The sequence below is a fragment of the Uloborus diversus genome, chromosome 5 (genome assembly GCF_026930045.1).
Source record: "Uloborus diversus isolate 005 chromosome 5, Udiv.v.3.1, whole genome shotgun sequence".
Taxonomy (NCBI): Eukaryota; Metazoa; Arthropoda; class Arachnida; order Araneae; family Uloboridae; genus Uloborus; species Uloborus diversus.
The window spans coordinates 51087868-51106821 of record NC_072735.1 but is presented as its reverse complement, the minus strand read 5'-3'; the positions used below and the strand labels follow the sequence as shown (position 1 = coordinate 51106821).

Below are 18954 nucleotides of genomic sequence, written 5' to 3'. Positions count from 1 at the left end.
CGATTTTAGAACGGAAAATATTAAGATGAAGTACTTTTCTGCTAGTTTTAGTAGATGTAAAAAAATAATACCTTTTTATTATTTATTTTTTCAAGGAACGCGTTTGAAGCATTTTTTTAGAGGAACTATATGTATAAACATTGTAATTATTTTTTACGTAGTTTTGGTAAAAGTAAATAATTAGCTGGTATTTAAAAAAAATTCCATAAAATTTGATCAAAATAGCTAGTTAATTTTCAAATTTTGCAGGACTCAAAATCTTTAAAAGTGCCTTTTTTTGAAAACTCAAAGCGTAAAAGAATCGCTAAGTTAACTTACTGACTCTCGTCTAGGACATCATACATCAAGAAGTTTTAGTATATGCTGAAAATAAGAATTTTTAGAGCTTATCGAAGATTTTTTTGTAAAATTTTTTGCCAAATTCACGGCATTGATATGTTAAGATAAAATTGTAACTAAAGAGATTAAAACTAACTAATTAGATTAAAATTTAACTGTATTCTCTAGATAACAGTATAGAGATAAAGCTTGAAAAGTTAGTTACAAAAAAGGTGATAATATTTTAAGTTATATTTTTTGAAGAGGTTGAATTTTACTCAAAAATCCTTTTCAGAAAAATGCACTTTAAAGTTATAGTACTTCCAATGTTTTTACCATACATCACGTACAACCAAATAGAAATATATCTGCTTCAAATGAAAAAAAGATACACAATTTGACCAGCTACTACGGAAATTAATAAGTAAAACAATAAATGTATTGAATAAATTCTTCAAAAAGGGCCATTTTAACGTGTTCGGATACCTTGAATATATGTTTTCGTGGCGAAGAGACATGAAGTTATACAATGAATCTATCTTTAAAATAACAATTTGCGGTTGCTATCAATTAAATTCATCGAATTTAGACCATTCTAAAAACCTTATTTATAAGATATCAATACATGTATTAGCATCTAAGCCATGTTAAACAAGAACTCTGTTGTCTTGTCTTTCTTTATATGTAGCATTTAGGTTAAAATGCTAGTATGTCTTTGTATATCATATTACCAGTCTTTATTTATATAATAAAAATATATAAAAGTCTTTAACGCATTATATTACAGACTGTTGGCTTTTTCAACAGTAAGTCTGAAAACATTATTTTTTTAAACGAAATTAACAAGCTACTGTTAGGAAACATGTAACTTCAGAACTATCGTCAACTATATGATGGCAGCTGAATAACCTGAAGTATCTAATTATTCTATCACGACTTATTTGAAAGTATCCGACACATTGCTATAATAAGTAATAATAATAATAATAATAATAATAATAATAATAATAATAATAATAATAATAATAATAACTCTGAAAATGACAATAGCAACAATATTATTATTATTATATTACTATTATTATTATTATTATTATTATTACTTTGAAAAACAAAAACAAAACTACCAATCTATGATTTAATTAATTTTTTTTTAACGTCATAAATTATTCTTTGATTTTTTCAGGTACATTCGATCATATTAGATATTTTTTATAAATGTGATCAAAATGAAGCATACGTTTGACAATTATTGCTTTTTTTAATTTAAATTTTTAAAAAGAAGTACTGCGAAGTCAAACAATTAATCTGTTCACATCTTTGCACGTTTAGTACAAAAGTATATTGCTATGAAAAACATTGCAAAGTGCATATCTAATACATCGACGAAATAAGAAAACATTTAAATCTTCCTCCTTTAGGCTACGAAAAATAAATTAGTTTATTCAGTAAAAGAATAGTCTAAGTGTTTGAGTGGATAATTTGAAGAACAGAAAAGTTGGGAAATGTTTAATAAAAATTCAGCTTAACAGGGTCTCGTTAATCGAATTAGCTAAGAGAGAAAAAAAAAAGTTATCAAAGCAGTTCATTTAATTGGAAGTAATTTGGAGCAACTCTCGGAAAATTAGGTTGTCATTAACTTCCTCAAATGCAATTGACAGAATGAGTTCTATTACAAAGGAGTCTGTTGTCGAAGTTAAATATTTTTTCCTTCAGTCTTTATTAATATTTTCACTAAATTTCTTCTTTTTTATCATTTTTTTTTCTCATTTTTCCTAAGATTAAACTCACGATTATTATATACTATTAATTTGTTAATCCAAAAAATTTTTCTCAATCTTTTCTAATGATTAATTTTTGTTGCTTATGATATGCAATCAAGTATTCAGCATAAATTATCAATACTCAGATGATTTATTAGAAGACCAGCAAAACTACCAGCTGTTAGCTACAAAAATAGCATTATGAAAGTAAAATGATTCTTATGTTATGCAAAAATGTACCCAAAAGTGCTTATACTCAAATGTAGTTCGTATTTAAAATAATAAATGATCTTAGGCGTCTCTTCTTTATTTAGTTTTTTTTTTTTAAATTATATATACATCAATGAATTTTATCCCGTGACTATAATTCTCGGCTTACTAAACCGTTAATGTTTCTTTGAGCAATGTGTATTTTTAAAATTGACGCTGAGAATAAAAACAAACATAATTATTGATAACAATTAACAAATACATAAATACCTTTGTTCTTGAAAATTAAATGAATGAAACCAACGTTTTGATGCACGAACATTGCAAGACTGCAGACACGAAGAAAGCTTTCTTTGGATTATTTTTCATCCAAAACTCATACTTCTTTGCATTGAAAAAGGTGTTCCTTTTAACAGCGATACACGTGTCCACAGTAATTTGCAATTTTTGTGCATCAATTTTTTTTCTTCTAAAATTATACTTTAAACATCAAGACACATGTTTGTAAGTCAAGTTCATATTTCAAGCTCGAGAATTGCCGACAGATAGAAATTGAAGTTATTTTTGAACAGTTTTATAATTTTCAGGGATCCTATTGATCCTGGTACTGTCTTTAAACGAAGTTAGCTACTAGAGGTATCAATTAAATTGTAATTAACTTTAGTTGGACCGGGAGTTGAAAGCCGAGTCAGGTTTTAATAAGATTAGTTTTATTTATTGAGCAATGAAAAATTGTTTTTTTTTTCTCACTTAAACGTTTTTGGCGTTCCTTTGTTTTTTCTTTAGATTATCATGACGACGAGAATAAGTCTAGCTCCTCGTTTTTAATATTTACTTAAATATACTAGTTTTCGTCGTCATGGATACAAATCACCTACGTTGAACTCAAGCATATTTCACATAAAAACTCTTTTTGTGTGCAAAAAATCACTTTTTTCTCTCCTTTCCACCCTAAAAAGCTCCTATATAAATGCACTTAAATAGAAAAACTTTATCCTTACAGATTTTCCAGAGTACTAATTTCCATCGTGTTGAGAAGACATAAAAATACCATAAAGGGTTTTGGTGAAAATATCGTGCGGGTACAAGTTGACCATAATAATTTAATCTTTATCACCGCATGGTAATTACTATTTTTTGTGGACATGCGTCGCATATTATCTAACCTAGAAAATCACTAGTCATAATATGACGAGTGCTGATTGCTTCTTCATTTCCGTTTCATTCAATTCCATTCGTAGAAAGAAGAAACCCAAAGGGTGGGGTCCTATTACGGTTTGTGAGTTCGAGAACTATAATTTGAACTTAAGGCATCAAAATTCAAGTTAATGCCGAGGGCTGTGTGTTGAATGTTTTTATTTATCTACTAGAAAGTCGTCCGTCATGGTATGACAGGTGAAAATTGTTTCTACATTTAAATGAAGCAATAGCCTGTTTGATGATCTTTTAATAGTTGATATTTTAACCCTAACACCAATGGAGCATATATTCGCATCTCCAGAACCAAAAAACTCCGAATACGCTACCTTGCTTTGATTTAGAATACTACCGAAAAAGGTAAGACATTCCATTCAAAGTGTTTTCTTTGGGATGAATTACATACTTCAGATAATTTATAGTGAAATGTAATTTCAGAACAATTGAAAAGAAAGCTTCCTACAAACACTATGATAAATTACTGTCATTCACTAATCTTCAAAACATGTTATAAGTTACAGCATTTGTTTACCCTTTTTCATCCGCCATTAGACAGTGGCTGCAGCGCCCCCAATAATTTATTGGGGCTGCGAATTGTTTTAGTTCCTTCGTTTTCTCAAATAACAGTCTTACCAGTAAAACTGTTAATTCGCAGAATCGAGTTCAGCCTTGTCACAATAAAGCTTTTCCATGCATGTCAAACATTACCAAAACATATTATCAAATTATCATACCATGGCGCGAGTTTCGTTGTTGAAACACGCAGCTTTCTTCCTCAACGGCTATTATTTATATGATGATTAATTTATTTAGTTATTTGCTTTTTATGACTTTTTTTTTTAAAATCAAGTCTATATATTTTCTGAAAGTGTATTAACACTCTATTAAAATATATTATTATTTTCAAGTTTCTTATACGGATGAAATGTTGCATTCCTATACTGATCTCCCCTGATTGCTCTTTTCTTCTTACTAGGTGCCAAATATATAGTACTAAAAGACGGAGAACTGCACATAAGAAACGCAGCTCGCAGTGACAACTTCCGAAAATATAGATGCCTCATTAAGAACTTACTTACCGGAAGTGTGACACCAAGTGTAACCACAGGACAGTTAATAGTCTCAGGTATTCTTTCTAGCTTCAATATCCTCTCCGTTTATTTTCCTTTTCAAGAAGATTAAAGAACATTCACTCCGCTCCATTTCAAGCTATATATTTTTCGAATGTGCTCGTAAGCCTGCTTTATTTTCTTTCATTTAACAAAGCCGTTTGCTAAACCAGAAAATAGAGCTACTTTACTCCCTTCCTGTTAGAATATATGAGCAGTACTTTACTTTGCTTTTCTCTATAAAAGGGAAAAATCAGTTTTCTAAAGTGAAATTTGTTTATTCCACGTGGTAGTTTTTTACTAAAAGTAAATTGAGGGAACATCAAATTGCATTGCCATGTCTTAGCTTTTCCTATACTTGTTTTTGAATGTACATAACATTTACTCATTAATAAATTAACCTAATACATTTCCATTTATACTGCAAAATTAAATAAACAGTATGTTAATATTTCAGAAAAACATAACTTGATCTTGAAACTTTCAAAATTTAATTTATTTTTCAAATCACAAATTACTTATGGTCTTTAATGCGAAATAAATGAAATAATTAAAAAAACATGTAATATATTTAAAGTTGAATGATGTAATAAAACGATACAAATTAGGTTACAAAAAGTCAAAAAAAAAAAAGAAAAAAAAAAAAAACTACTCAGTTTCTAGCTTATAATATAAAATTAATACATCTTTAAATACAATGTTAATTTTAATTGAGAAAGTAATAACAAGTGAATTAATATTTAACTGATTCTACCGTTTAAAAAGTTATCGTTGTCCTTAAAAACATATCGAAAACTATTTTTATCGATTTACTATTATTTTTAAAATGGAACTTTGTTTGTATACGTAAAACCTAATCATATAAATGAAAATACTTACATTTCATAACTACAGGCGCGAAAAAAATAGTCTAGTTATAGTAAACATAACATAGTAATTTGGAACTTTTAAAACACAAGTCAGACGAATCAATTCAATTGTAAAATAGCTACTTAGAAGTTACTATTAACAATGACGGGAAATGCAATTATGTATTTTAGAATAGGGTAAAATTTAATAAAAATAAGTTGCTAACGGTTTTGTAATTACGTTTACTGGTAAAATGTGACAAATCGACACACAACAGTTAGTTTAAAATCGTCGTGATATAATACTTCATTTATGTTCCTTCGTGTCGTTTTTTCAAAAAAATGTGTTGTTCAAAATATCTTAAGCAAGTTCAATTGGTAGTATAAGGGGTCACAAATGCATATGTTCCACAGTTTTTCTTTTTTATTTATTTATTTATTTATTTATTTTTGTTTATCCCAAGGCGTTGACAAAAATGTGTTCCATTTACTTCTTTTAAGTCAAAGTAAAATAATGTGTCAAACAGAAGATTAATAAATAAAAATATCTAGGAGAAAAGAGGCACATGTGAACATTTTTTTTTTAAATTTCTTAATTTCTCAGAAAATATTTTCAATTTCTCACAGAAGAAGAGTATCTATGATTGAAGAGTCTTTTCTTTGTGCCATGGATTTTTTTCAGATTAAAAAAATATATATTCATATACGTTATGGAATTTTTTAAAAATATCTTCAATTGTTCCCCCTATAGGGAGCAGATGTGAAAAAGCTTGAAACATAGGTGAACACGTTTGAAAAATTCAGGATGATCGTTATATTTCAACGAAAAACTCGTTATAATGGAGCATAGATATAGGTGCTAATTACATTCAAGGGTTTGTAACTTATACTGTGTCAGTTTGAATTGCACTGTAGCTGTCATTTAGAAAATATTTTTTTCTGAGTTATAGAACTCTGCTCACTGTCAAATTCTAAAGTTTCATAGCATGTTCTAATCAGTGGATCGACAAGAAAAAATCTTATAGTACTAAACAATACAAATAATATTTTATTATGTAAAGTATATTCACGTTTAAGCTTCCTACAGAATATGATGATGAATTTAAAAAAATAGCCAATATCTTAGCCAACTATTTAGTAATTAACGAATAAAAACAAAAGAAATAAAATAAATAATTAGTAATTACGTAATAATATTTAACAATACATTTACAAACTGATTGCAGCAAAATCGTAATTATAAATATCTACATCTCTGATAACACTTATAATAAACTTACACTAATATTTATATATGTGGAGAGGATATGGGAGCTGTTACCATGTGCCCCTACATTTTGCGTTCATAAGTGCCCCGGTATATCTACCTCAAGTTATTTTTTTTAAATAAAGAATTTTCAATTTATTTACAAAATCCGAACATTGGCACACATTTACGTGATTGTCCATATAATGATTAGTTACAATAATTAAATTTAGCTTATTAGTTAGTTGAAAATCTGTTTTTACACGAAAAAGACAGTGATAAAAGTACTTTAGCATTTGCTAAAACAAAGAAGCTGTCACCGCAGGAACATAAACTGGCTCCTTGTGCTGAAAGAGGGGTTAAAAGTGGGGCTGGTACTGTTATTACGAGATATTTTTTGAGATTTTTTGCTTGACGTTATCTAAGTAAAAAAAAAAAAAAAAAAAAAACATGTTCACATGTGCGTCTTTTTCCCTACTTTGGGAGAAAAATGTTATTTGCATTTCAGCAATTACTTTAAGCAATATTTTGTAATATATCTTGCAAATCAAAAGAAAACTCTCTTTTTTACATTAAAAAAAAAAAAAAAAAAAAAAAAAAAACTGGAGCAATTGATATCACTTCAAGTTTGAAATATCATTCTGATCTAGTTACTGAATGTTGTTTTACTTTCGCCAGAGTAATTTTTACTGAAATATAAACCAATTTCTCAGCCATAGCTGAGTCTGAACTGTTCTTTAGTATCATTCAACTTTTTGAGTTGGAGAACATATTAAAATTATTTTAAGGTATACTTTTCCAGCTGCTTGATTTATATTTACTAAACTACACTTTGCTCCGGTCTAAACAAAGATGTTTTATAATGGATAATTCTTATGCACAAAGCTATCGTTGGACCTGAGCATTTTTTACAACTATGAACGAGTCATTACTTGAAATACATAGTAAAGAATTTAATAAATGAGGATATTATTGTTGTTCCACGTGAAGCGAATCTTTTACCATAGAGCCAATGAGGCCCTAATGAGTATATTTTAATACCGATTTAACACTAATATTATAATCCTCCAAAACTTTTGATTTATTTACGTCCAACAACATTTTTGGATATTTTCTAAAACTAAATTAAGTTTTCTAAAGTGTTTATTTTTTTTCTAAACAATTTAAGAATGTTGGTCGGGATCAGACGGCCATCGATTAGAGATGCCTCACTGCTTAAAAGAAGTGCGGAGGGAATGAATGAAACTCGGCTCAGCAAATGATTGTCAAAGGGATCTTTAGGTTATTTGCCGAAAGGCTAATCCTCTTGCTGCCTACAATTCCCCCGACGACAAACAGCCGTAATTGCAACGTCATGCAGGAAGCTAATCCCACTAAAACCTTCTCTGCTGTAAAAGCTTGTCGAAAGCTGGATGCACTCCAACAGTCAGGTCTAACTTCTGGAACTTTGGAGCCAGATGGGTGTTATTCTCTTACAAGTGCTTCCGAAAAAAGTAATAGATTGCTAGGAAGCGGTATTCTAATACGTGGAAAGGACAATTGCACAAGTAAAGTGCCATCAAGACTAAAAGTAATGACACGACTAGATTGTTAGTCTTTTTAATGCGTTTTTTGGGGAGCAAATTATTTACGTAGAGTTAATTTTATAAAGGTTATTTTTTAACGGACATCCTTACTTTTTTATAGTTGTTTTTCCATTATTTATTATCTCTTTTATTTTTTAGTACTTCCTTTTACAAAAAAGGAAGTATTGTATTCGCAAAAAAATTTTCACTCAAAAATCGGCGTAATTGACATTTTTCTCACCCCAGACTGAATGTTGAGTTTTATTTTCAATCCGACCACACGTGGATATATGCCTAGGAACGTACAGACACTCGAAATATCCATTTTGACGACCCCCGAGTTAATTACAACGAATTTTCTCGCGAAATCCGTATGTACGTACGTATGTGCGTATGTGTGTATGTGTGTATGTATCTCGCATAACTCAAAAACGGTATGTCTTAGAAAGTTGAAATTTGGTACGTAGACTCCTAGTGGTGTCTAGTTGGATGTTCCTAAGGGGGTCTTTCGCCCCTTTTTGGGGAGAAATCATTGTTAATTTCGATGTAAACTCAAGTGCTGTTATAATTTGGCGGACAGTTGGCAATATACCGCCAGTCTTTTGGTTGTCAACTTGGCGACAAATTTGGCGATTTTTTTTTTATCTTTTAATTTGTCCACTGTTGGTGATATTTAGAGAGTAAACAATTGAATCACTTTAAAATTGCCAATAATAGGGAAATTACATTAAATTGAAGTAAAAGGAAGTCATGTGATGAGCATGACAATAAGCATGACATGAGCAAACAGCAGCTCGTTTGTAAGGGATATTTTTTTTATTTCGAAAAAAAAAGAAAAAAGCAAACAACGGCGTGGGAGCAGTATTCTAATACGCAGAAAGAACAACTACACAAGTAGAAGTATATTCAAGCTTAAAAGTAAAAACACGATAAGCATGCTATTTGACTGCGTTTTGGGGATACAATTTTTAGATGCATAGTTAATTGTGTGGGGTTATTCCAGAGAACGTCCTTATTACTTTTTAGCTGTTTTTCCAGTATCAACTACTTATTTTTCGTTTATTTGCATGTAACATCTACGTCTGTCAGAAAAAAAGTAAATTGCAAGAAAGTGGTATTCGAATGTGTGGTAAATTACACAAGTAAAGTGCCATCAAGCCTAAAAATAATGACCCGATTAGTTTGTTAGTAGTTTGAATCCTTTTCCTTTTTTGCGGTAAAGTTTTTTAGGTATAGACTTCATATTATGGGAAATATATATCAGTAAAAAAGTCTTAAGCTATTTATATTTCTTATAAAGAATATATTATTTATTCATTCAATCATTGATGCTTCACATTTGAATAACAGTAAGAACTAAATATTAAGACTATGAGAAAAGTGTTTGTATTTGATTTGCATGGGTATCAATGGGTGGAAACTGATCAAATCTAATAAATCCATCAAATCAACTTACACTTTAAACATCTATTAGATGTTAATCGTAGTTTTAGACTTTTAAACACATTACCATACTTATGACTTTTCATGTAGTGTGTTTAATTTTTTTGAAGCCATTCAAACACCAACATGCCTGGTTGATTTTTTGAGAAAATGTATTACATTATTTAACATCGCATTTTTTTTTTTTTTTTGAATTCTCTAGGAAGGTAACATAATTTTACAAAACGAAAATGCAAATTTCAGTTTTTTAGTACGTTTAACAGGGAAATGAAAAAATGCATACACAAATTTTTCGAAACGTGATGACAGCATAACAGTGATATTATTCCGAGAAAATTAACCACTGTATTAAGCTGTTACCAATTTTAGAATGCGGCACGAAAAGGGAAAACTTTTATCTGTGTGATATTAAATAGTAATTTTAACAATGTATTTTCTGCACATTTGTAACACGTTGAAAAGTAACTCTTTTTGGAACCATTAGTGAAAAAAAAAATGGTTGTGCATTTTTTTTGCTTAAGGCTTGTTTAAAATATTTTATTTTTTATTTTAATCACACAACCTTTTCGAGATATCTTTTTTTGAACTAGTGTTTCTCTTGTGCTAAAATGCATTTCAGTGATCTAATACAACAAGCTACAAAGACGATGGCACAAAATTTAGTTTGGAAGATCAAAAGGATGTTTTATGTTTCCAGTGTACAAATTACGTAAATATTGTGCCGGTTCATTTATTTTGTTGCTAAAAGTGAAACTGAATGAAAATGATAGCTTAACTGCTAAATATCATTAATTACGAAATGAGTTCAAAGAAATGAAAATAATTCCTATACACCGTTAATTACGCTACTCTCGTTATATCACTACTATGGGAGCTAATACATAAGGAGATGCTCTAGTAGAAAGTTAGAGAAAGTGATAGCTTCTCTCTCGTTCTCTCTCTCTCTCTTTCTCTCTCTGCCCCCCCCCCATACAAAGTAGGTACTAACGTTGAGCACGCATATTCTTATTCATTGCTACGAAAAAATAATTGTGGTTTTTCTGTAAATAAATAAATTTCAAAAGTGGCTTTTATTTTTCGTATTATAAATACTTTATTTACTCAAAATGTAGATACTTTCCCACGCAAGTATCACACGATGGCAGATAATCAGCAGTATTATAACTAGTAAATTAACAAATCTTCTATTTTGTTCTAATTCAAACCAATGCAACTTTTAGTTTTGGAACCTGACTGGTGTGGAACGGCGGTTTATTTTTACTTCAAGCCAAAAATATACTTAATATTTCATGTTTTTGCTGAGAATAGTTTTCACTGTCATTAGTTTTGTTAAAGGAGAATTTCTATGTATGGATTATTTGCATATTATCTATTGTTTTTCACGTTTCTCGATTTTTTCTGATGTAATTAGTAAATCCGATTTTTTTCCGATCTAGAAAAAGGTTTTTTTTTTTTTTTTTTTTTGATTTCGTTCAAAGCATTATATAAGAAGTTTTTGTCACACTTTGAATAAACGAGTTTCTAAAATTATATTTTAAAGCTACAACAGATGAAATAAAGATAATACATATGAACGCAAGAAATGCACATAATTTGTGCTGAATAGAAAACAAGAAATAAAGTGAATAATTAATTAGAAATGCTTTAATTCAAAATTTTGCAATCGACTTAATTAGCAAAACAATATGTTTCCACTTATTTTAAACTAGATATTATTCGATACGTTTTTGAAAGTAATTAATTTAATTTTTTCTGTTCTTATTCGTTTCAATGCGTATGTGACAAATTAGCAAAGAATGACCTCGGTTTGGCAGATTCCTCGAAGCATTTGTTTTTGTAACTCTATGTTTTTCATCTTTCCCTTGGTGATTACGAATTTGTATTTTTCGTTTTAATTGAAGTTTTAGAGCTTGTCAAGGTAGATGAAAACTTTTTCAATGAGTCGCTTGTTAGCATAAACTATTAATTAGCTATAAATGACGCTACAGTAGTAATTTAAAATACTTTCTTCAGCGCATCTTCATTTTGTTTGTCGTATATGATCATTATATTCATAACTACAAATTGCTGCATACGCGTGTACAACAATTATTTTAGATTTCGTAACGCTTAAGGCCTAAATTTGACTACACGTTATATAGCTTTAACGTTCCAACTTTTAATAATTAATAATACCTCATGAACAAAACCATTGTAAATATGTTTCTTTTCTGATCAAAACAAAGTCATGAATAATAGTGGAATATACTTTTGAACAACGTCTGTCAAAAATCATGTGTATCAAACGTTCCGTATTCGTAACTTTAAATATGTCGAATGCACAAAATAACGTTTTATATGTATACTAACTTCCAAAACAAATTTGAATCATTACACATTACAAAACAAAAGCCGTTGTAAATCTTTTACTATTTATCTTTAAAACATAGACATGAATAAAACTGGGAAGACATTTTGACCAAGTTTTGTTAGAAAGTAACATTTGTAACAAACGTGCCGTATTCGTAACATTAAGTATGACGAATATACAAAACAACTTTTTTGGAATTTATTACAACTTTCAGAAAAAAAGGTTTCAAGTGTACTACAAAGGAGTATTATGATGATTTTTTCCTTAAAATACCACCATACATTAGTGTGTAAGTTAATTGGGACAAAGGTATTTTTGACAGAACTTTAAGTTGTTTGCCAGTTGATTAGATTATGTTAAGCGTTTAGAAAGTCTCGTTTAGAGATTAGATTTGCATTAATGTCACCTGTTCTGGCGGATTCGTGTCAGATTTGATAAGAAACTAAGAAAATTTACAGGTTTTTGGGTTATTTTCTTTTAGAATGGAGTTAATTTTAATATGATTTATTTATATTTTTTATGAGTTGTGATTGCTTTAAAATGAGCAAAGATTTTCGCACTTAAATCATACACTGTCAGAACAAAAATAAAAAAGTAAAAAAAACCTCACCGCGATATAAAAACATTCATATGTTTTTAACGGTTAGTAAGTGCAAGGTTCTGTTTTGTCAAAAAAAAAAAAAAAAAAAAATAGAGAGAGAGAGAAGGAGTGAAAGAAACAAAGAAAAGAAAAGAAAAAAAAAACATTCCCGGTCTGCGATTTTTATTTCGAAAGCTTTTACCTCTCTGCCGGTCGAAAAAAAGAAGAAATGTTGATAAAGATTATTTAAAGGAAAACCCATAATAAGATACATTTTTTCCTTTAAATTTAATACAACTAATGCTTAAAATTTAACATATTCTGATTTTAGGCACAATTTTAGTTTCTAAAAGTGGTGCTAGTGTATATTTTAACATCGTAAAAAAAATATGTACGTTAATTTATTTATAGTAGCTTTTTCCTTGAACTATATAGATAAAATATATTTTTTTTTGTTTAATAACTAAATATTTTATAAACCGATAATAAAAAATTAATCTAGAGAAAAAATTGTACAAATATATATCCGTATGTAAAAAGAAAATACGTAATACTATTTGTCCCTACTGTACTGCATTTATATTTAATTGTTATATAATTAATGTGAAACGAGAATATAATATTCTTTCGAAAATAAAATTGCGAAATCCGTAAAAAAGTTTACAAAATATCACGTTAACTCACTAAGACAGTATATTAATAATAATTATCCACAATGCAATATTACGGGTAAAAACCGTAGAACTGCAAAGAATACGATAAAACTATAAGATGCTTCTAATTTAAAGGATCATTAAATCATCCATCTTTATAGATTTACAGAATGCTTAGCTTAAAACATAAGGAAAGGATACTCAAGAGAGGATTACGAAAATGTAAAGTGCAGTATCTTAATTTGGGTACATGCTCTTAATCATCCTTCATCTAATGCATAACGTTGAGAGAAAATTTACATTAATTATATTCCTGGAACGTAGTCATAACGTCACCATAAAATTAGGCGCTACATCTCCCCGCGTTGCTAATAGAAAGATATTGGAATACATTCATTAGAGAGGCTGGTGAGAGTGTTGAATTAATAAAGTGTTATTCGCTAAGCTATATTAACTTTGGTGCGTGGTATTAAAATCATTCCAATAAACATACGGTTTAAATAATAAAGTTAGTTATTATTTTATCCTTGGGGCTGTGAATAAAACTTTAATTTAGGGTGGCTTTTAGGAATGACAAGGTGTCTTAAGTCTTGACAGTTCCTTTAGGTGTGCACGTTCCGAGTGATAAACTATTTATGGAGTTTTCAGTTTTACTCTTGATTATTTGTTATTGAGGCTTAAATAAAACTTTAAGCTGGTTAATAAGTAGTTAAAATCAAGGTCTTGGAGTCGAAGGGAATATGACCGACTCCGGCTCTAAATCTAGTAAAAATTTAACTTTCGATTCAGACCCTGTCTCCGACTTGTGTGCCCAAAATCATTCCGACTCCGACTCATCAAGCACCTGCAGAGTTGCGAACTTTAGTGGAAAATGACCAACTCCAACTCCGATTGTTGGAACTTTAAACCTTCAGCTCCCAACTCCAACTCTGCAGCCCTGGTTAAAAAGTTAGTTTTTGGCCGTTATGATTTTATATTTCTGTTCTTTATCATTATGCTCTTTCATTCGGATTGCTGTTATTTATTTGAAAAAAATGGTTTTGCTCTTAACGATTTTCTTTTACACAATATTGGTTCTGTTAAGATTACAACTATGAGTTAAAATGCCTACTATTTCTTGGATCCATATATTTTGAGCTAAAATAGTTGTACTTTTGAGAATGATGACTACTTAATAATAAGGATTTTTGTATATCATGGATTCCGTTATTAGGTACTAATCTAAATCTTATAAATAATGAATGTTTTTGCATATTTTGGTTATTTTTTGTCACTTCCATATTTGGGACATGTGAAACGAAGGGTTTTTTTTCTGTGTCCCCTTACCATAATCCATATATTTTCCATGGATAACTTTTTGAAACAACTTGTAAAATAGTAACGGTTGGAAAGTGTATATTTTTCATTGCATTACTTGCTCCCAGAAAGAATGTTATCGATGGACATTGGAAAATATTTCACAGTAAATTTAAAGTTCTTACAGAACTCAATTGTTTGTTTCTTACTTAATAAATTTTGAAAACGTTATTATAAATACTGATATTCTTATTAAAAACGAGACATAAAAAACACAGAAAAAGAAATCGTGAAGTGGCTCAAATATATAGAAAATCACATTTCTACAGCAAACCACTTTCTATTTTGCCTTTACTACTTAACCATATTCTATGTACATCGGCTGATTACTCATGGATTTTTTTCCTTGTATAATTATTTCCGAAAACCCTAATACTTTTCTCCCTTACAAATAAATTTGAAACTTTGGATTCCTATTGGAAAGAACGGTTCATCTGGAATGAACAGAAATCCCACTAGACGAATAAACAATCTTAAAAAAAACTCTAAATCGTAGTTTCGAGATTCTTATCCTAAAAACGTGATCCTGGAATTCTCCTTTTTTATGTCCTTTCCCCGAAATAATCTCCAAAAGCTTAAAGCTGAAGTTCACTATAAACGGTTCACTTGATAGATCTGTTACGAAGAGCTTTGCTTGAGTACGTGAGAAGGGTACACGACGAGAAGCACTTAACAAAACAGTCCGGATGCTTCCCGCTATCTCAGCGACCTTATAAAAGAAGAGAAAAGGAAAACGAACCTAGTTAGAATAAAAGATCCGTAATTTCCTGTAAGACACATCAAGTATTGCTAGTTGATTGCAGAGGGCATCATAAAAGTAGATCGGCTACTTAAATACATTAATTTTATCCCTGATAATTATTTACGGAAAGGATATGTAAATTTCAAATGTATGTACGGACCTTTTTTTTTTTTAATAAAAAACCTCTACTGCTATCTGTGTCCATACGGGCATAATTAGGCACTAGGGGGTTTGGAAAAAATTGACGATTTTTTTCGTAACAGATAATATTTTCCATTTTAAAATTCATATTCAGTGATGTATTTTCTTTTGTTCAACTACCTTCTGCCATAATGTGTACGCATTAAAAAAAAAACTGTTTTTGTGGAAAAATATCATGAGATGGCATTTTGGATGCTAATCAAATGCTTAGGTGTTTGTCACATAGCGATAGGAATAAAAGGAAATCAGGTAGTGCAATATTCGGTGAGTATAGTGCAGAGTAACACACCGAAATTCAAAATTTTTTCCAAGGTTTGTCTTGAGTTTGTCTTGAGTGGCTTGGTCGAGCGTAATCCCGTCTCAGAATCCAGTTTTTCTAATGACTACCGCTGGTATAGATCCGCCCGACATAGTACCATATGATTGTCCTTTGTTACGATCGCTCCAAGTGCCAAAAACTTGAAAACGTAATTAGTATCCAAGCTTTCAACGCCTGCTATTTTGATATCCTTAAAAAATTATATGAATACATTAAAATTACCTGACGAGTTTCTCGCTGTTAATTTTCATTTTCCTGTTTTCCCTAGTCATCGGATATATTGTGATGTGTGAGACCGCTGAACAATAGCACAATCAGAAATTATTAGAAGGACCGGAAACTAATGACTTTTTTTTTGTAGGCTAACAGCCTAATTTACCTCGAAAAATAATAACCTCTTTAATAACCTCGAAAAAAAATCGATTTTTAGATTTTGAGAAATTTAGAGAGTCCCAGTGTTATTTCTAAATCCACACTGTTTTTTTTTTAAATCATTGAATTATCGAGAGAACTAGAAGACATTTACTAAACTCAAATGTAATGCTTATAATTTAAATTCACTTTTTCTTTCTTGATTTCCTCATACCCACGTTTTGAAAGTTGATATTTACGCAACAGCTGTAGCGAAAAAGTATTCACTCTCAAGATTTGAAACTTTGCAAAATCGGTAATTGTACATATTACTGTGATATAAACCTAGAAAAAAATGGACATGCAATTATCTGGTTTTGAAAGAATGATCAATTAAACTTGAGGAGCAAAAAGACACGGTTTTCGGGGGAATTTCTCAAACATTAACCCATAAAGCCTGTTTATAGTTAATTATTCCATAATTGGAGGGTCATATCACTCTTTGGTATCTGACGAAGAGATAGACACAAACGTTTTAAAAATAATGTGCACCAGTGAACTGGAAAAGTTAACGAAAAGAAATGGATTTTTTCTTTTTTTTTTTGCTAAAATAAGGTTTTTTTCAATAAAAAAATAAACCTATCTTCTTCTTCATCAGCACAACAGCCTGCTGCAGGCCAAGGCTTTCTCCGTCTGCTTCCTCCAGGCGGTACGACACATTGCCAGGTTTCTTCACCTGTTCACCTCCAAAAATTCTAGATCCTTCTCAACACTATCCAGTCACCTTGTTGCTGGTCTTTTCCTTCATCTTGTACCGTCAATCTTCGAAATTTTAGCTTTTTAACCGGGTCTAGATATGCACGCCTAAATACGTGCCCCAGTCATCTGATTCTGAAATAAACCTATAGAATATTTTTTTATCAAATAAGTAGTCAAAATGTGTTATTTATGTCATATTTTAATAATCGTATAAAATTTTAGAAAGATGCAATGGACATCGAAGAAAAAAATATTTAGAGTGTTTGACTACCTTAAGTTTTTATTTTTAATAAACAGTTACCGTCAGTGCAGGTGAGTATCGTGGTTGAATCAGCTCACCACAGCTCATCATTTTTTAAGGGTTTGCTTTGAGCAGTGTGGATTATAGTGTTTCAGGATCACTCTCTTTCTGTTGCTAACAGTGAAAATATTCTAGTTCGAAATTGCCCCATCTGATTCCCCTTTCTTCTGATCACAAAAACACTTTCCATGAGACAAAAACTTGAAAATTTGCATTGTATCCACGATGCAATTTTCATATTTTGGTTTAAAAATGAATTGATTTTAATTTATCCGGGATAGAAAATATGCAATCTAGATGACAAAAGGATGTCGATAACGATTCCAAATACTTCGTTAATTACGAATATAAAATCTTTTAAAAACTTATATTTTGGAACGCGGTTCACAACAGCCTTTACAAATTTGCGAGATGTGTTAAAGTAAAAGGTATCGGCAACATTGATTACCAAAATTCTCCCTTTGATGCCATACAAAATATTATTTCAAGTTTTATATATGAAAATATTTGGTGTTCTTGTTCTTCTTCTTAAAAAAAAGAAAAGAAAAAAAAAGAAAAATTAATTTGAATTTTGTAATCTTGAATTCCAATTATGTTTTTCGCAATCACAAGTGTGTTTGTGTGTAGGGGTATCTGTATGTGTGTGTAGGCAAGTGTGTTGGTGTCTGTGTACAGGTATTAGTGTGTAGTTGTGTGTATGAGTGTTTGTGTGTGTGGTTGGGGGGGGGTACGTGTATGTGTGTGTAGGCACATATGTTTGTGTCAGTATGCAGACATGAGTGTGTGGGTAGTTGTGTGTATGTTCGTGTGTGTGTTTGTGCAGGTGTCTGTACGTATGCGTGTGTGTCTGTTTGTGTGTGTATGTGTTTGTGTATGTATGTGTTTGTGTAGGTGTATGTATGTATATATATGTGTGTGTGTGTGTGTGTGTGTGTAGGTGCGTGTATGTATGCCAAAACTGCAAAGTGAGAACAATAAGCAATCGTGATTGCTGAAAAAAAAGCCCTGTTTTTTATTGGAATGGTGGACACACACCAAGATTTTTGAAAATTGTGAGTTTGAAACAGAATAGTCTACCCTAGTGTTTTTTTTTTAAAGTAATAAAGGCTTTTTATAGCATTTTTTTTAAAGTATAAGCTCTTTATAGCATTAAAAATGCCTATTTCCCATGTTAGAATTTTTCGAGCATAAAATTAGGTTATATAATGCTTTAAAAAAAATCTAGATAAATAATCCAAGATTTTCTAAAACATATCAAAAACTCTTTGTCTTTAGAAAAGAAAAATCAAGTCTGAGACTTTTCATATGCACATGTCAGAAACATTTCATAGAATCAATTTCTGTTGAAAATGCAGAATCAAAAGGTTTATGCATCCATTCTTAACATAAATCAAATCTGTCTATTCCACACGCCTACTTTTTTCTAGAAAATGCGTATTGTCGTCAAGAATATAGCATAGTCATTCGAATCCAGATGCTGAAATAGAACTTTATCCAAATACGCTGAATTAATTAAAGCTAGAGTTCAAATATATCAAAAAGATAAACCTTGATAAGTATTTTTTGTTGCGAATATGAATTTAAACTATGTATAAATGGTTTATTAGTTTATTATGTTATTTAAATCTAGTTCTTTTTTTAAA

At 30.1% G+C, this 18954-nt stretch overlaps 1 protein-coding gene across 1 annotated transcript in view; it reads left to right on the top strand.

Annotated features, from left to right (window-relative positions):
- Window positions 1–18954, top strand: part of LOC129222917 (cell adhesion molecule Dscam2-like) — a 564289-nt gene that overhangs the window by 180108 nt on the left and 365227 nt on the right. The window contains 1 exon segment of the mRNA XM_054857478.1: window positions 4465–4614. Within this exon segment, the coding sequence (XP_054713453.1) occupies window positions 4465–4614 (150 nt within the window).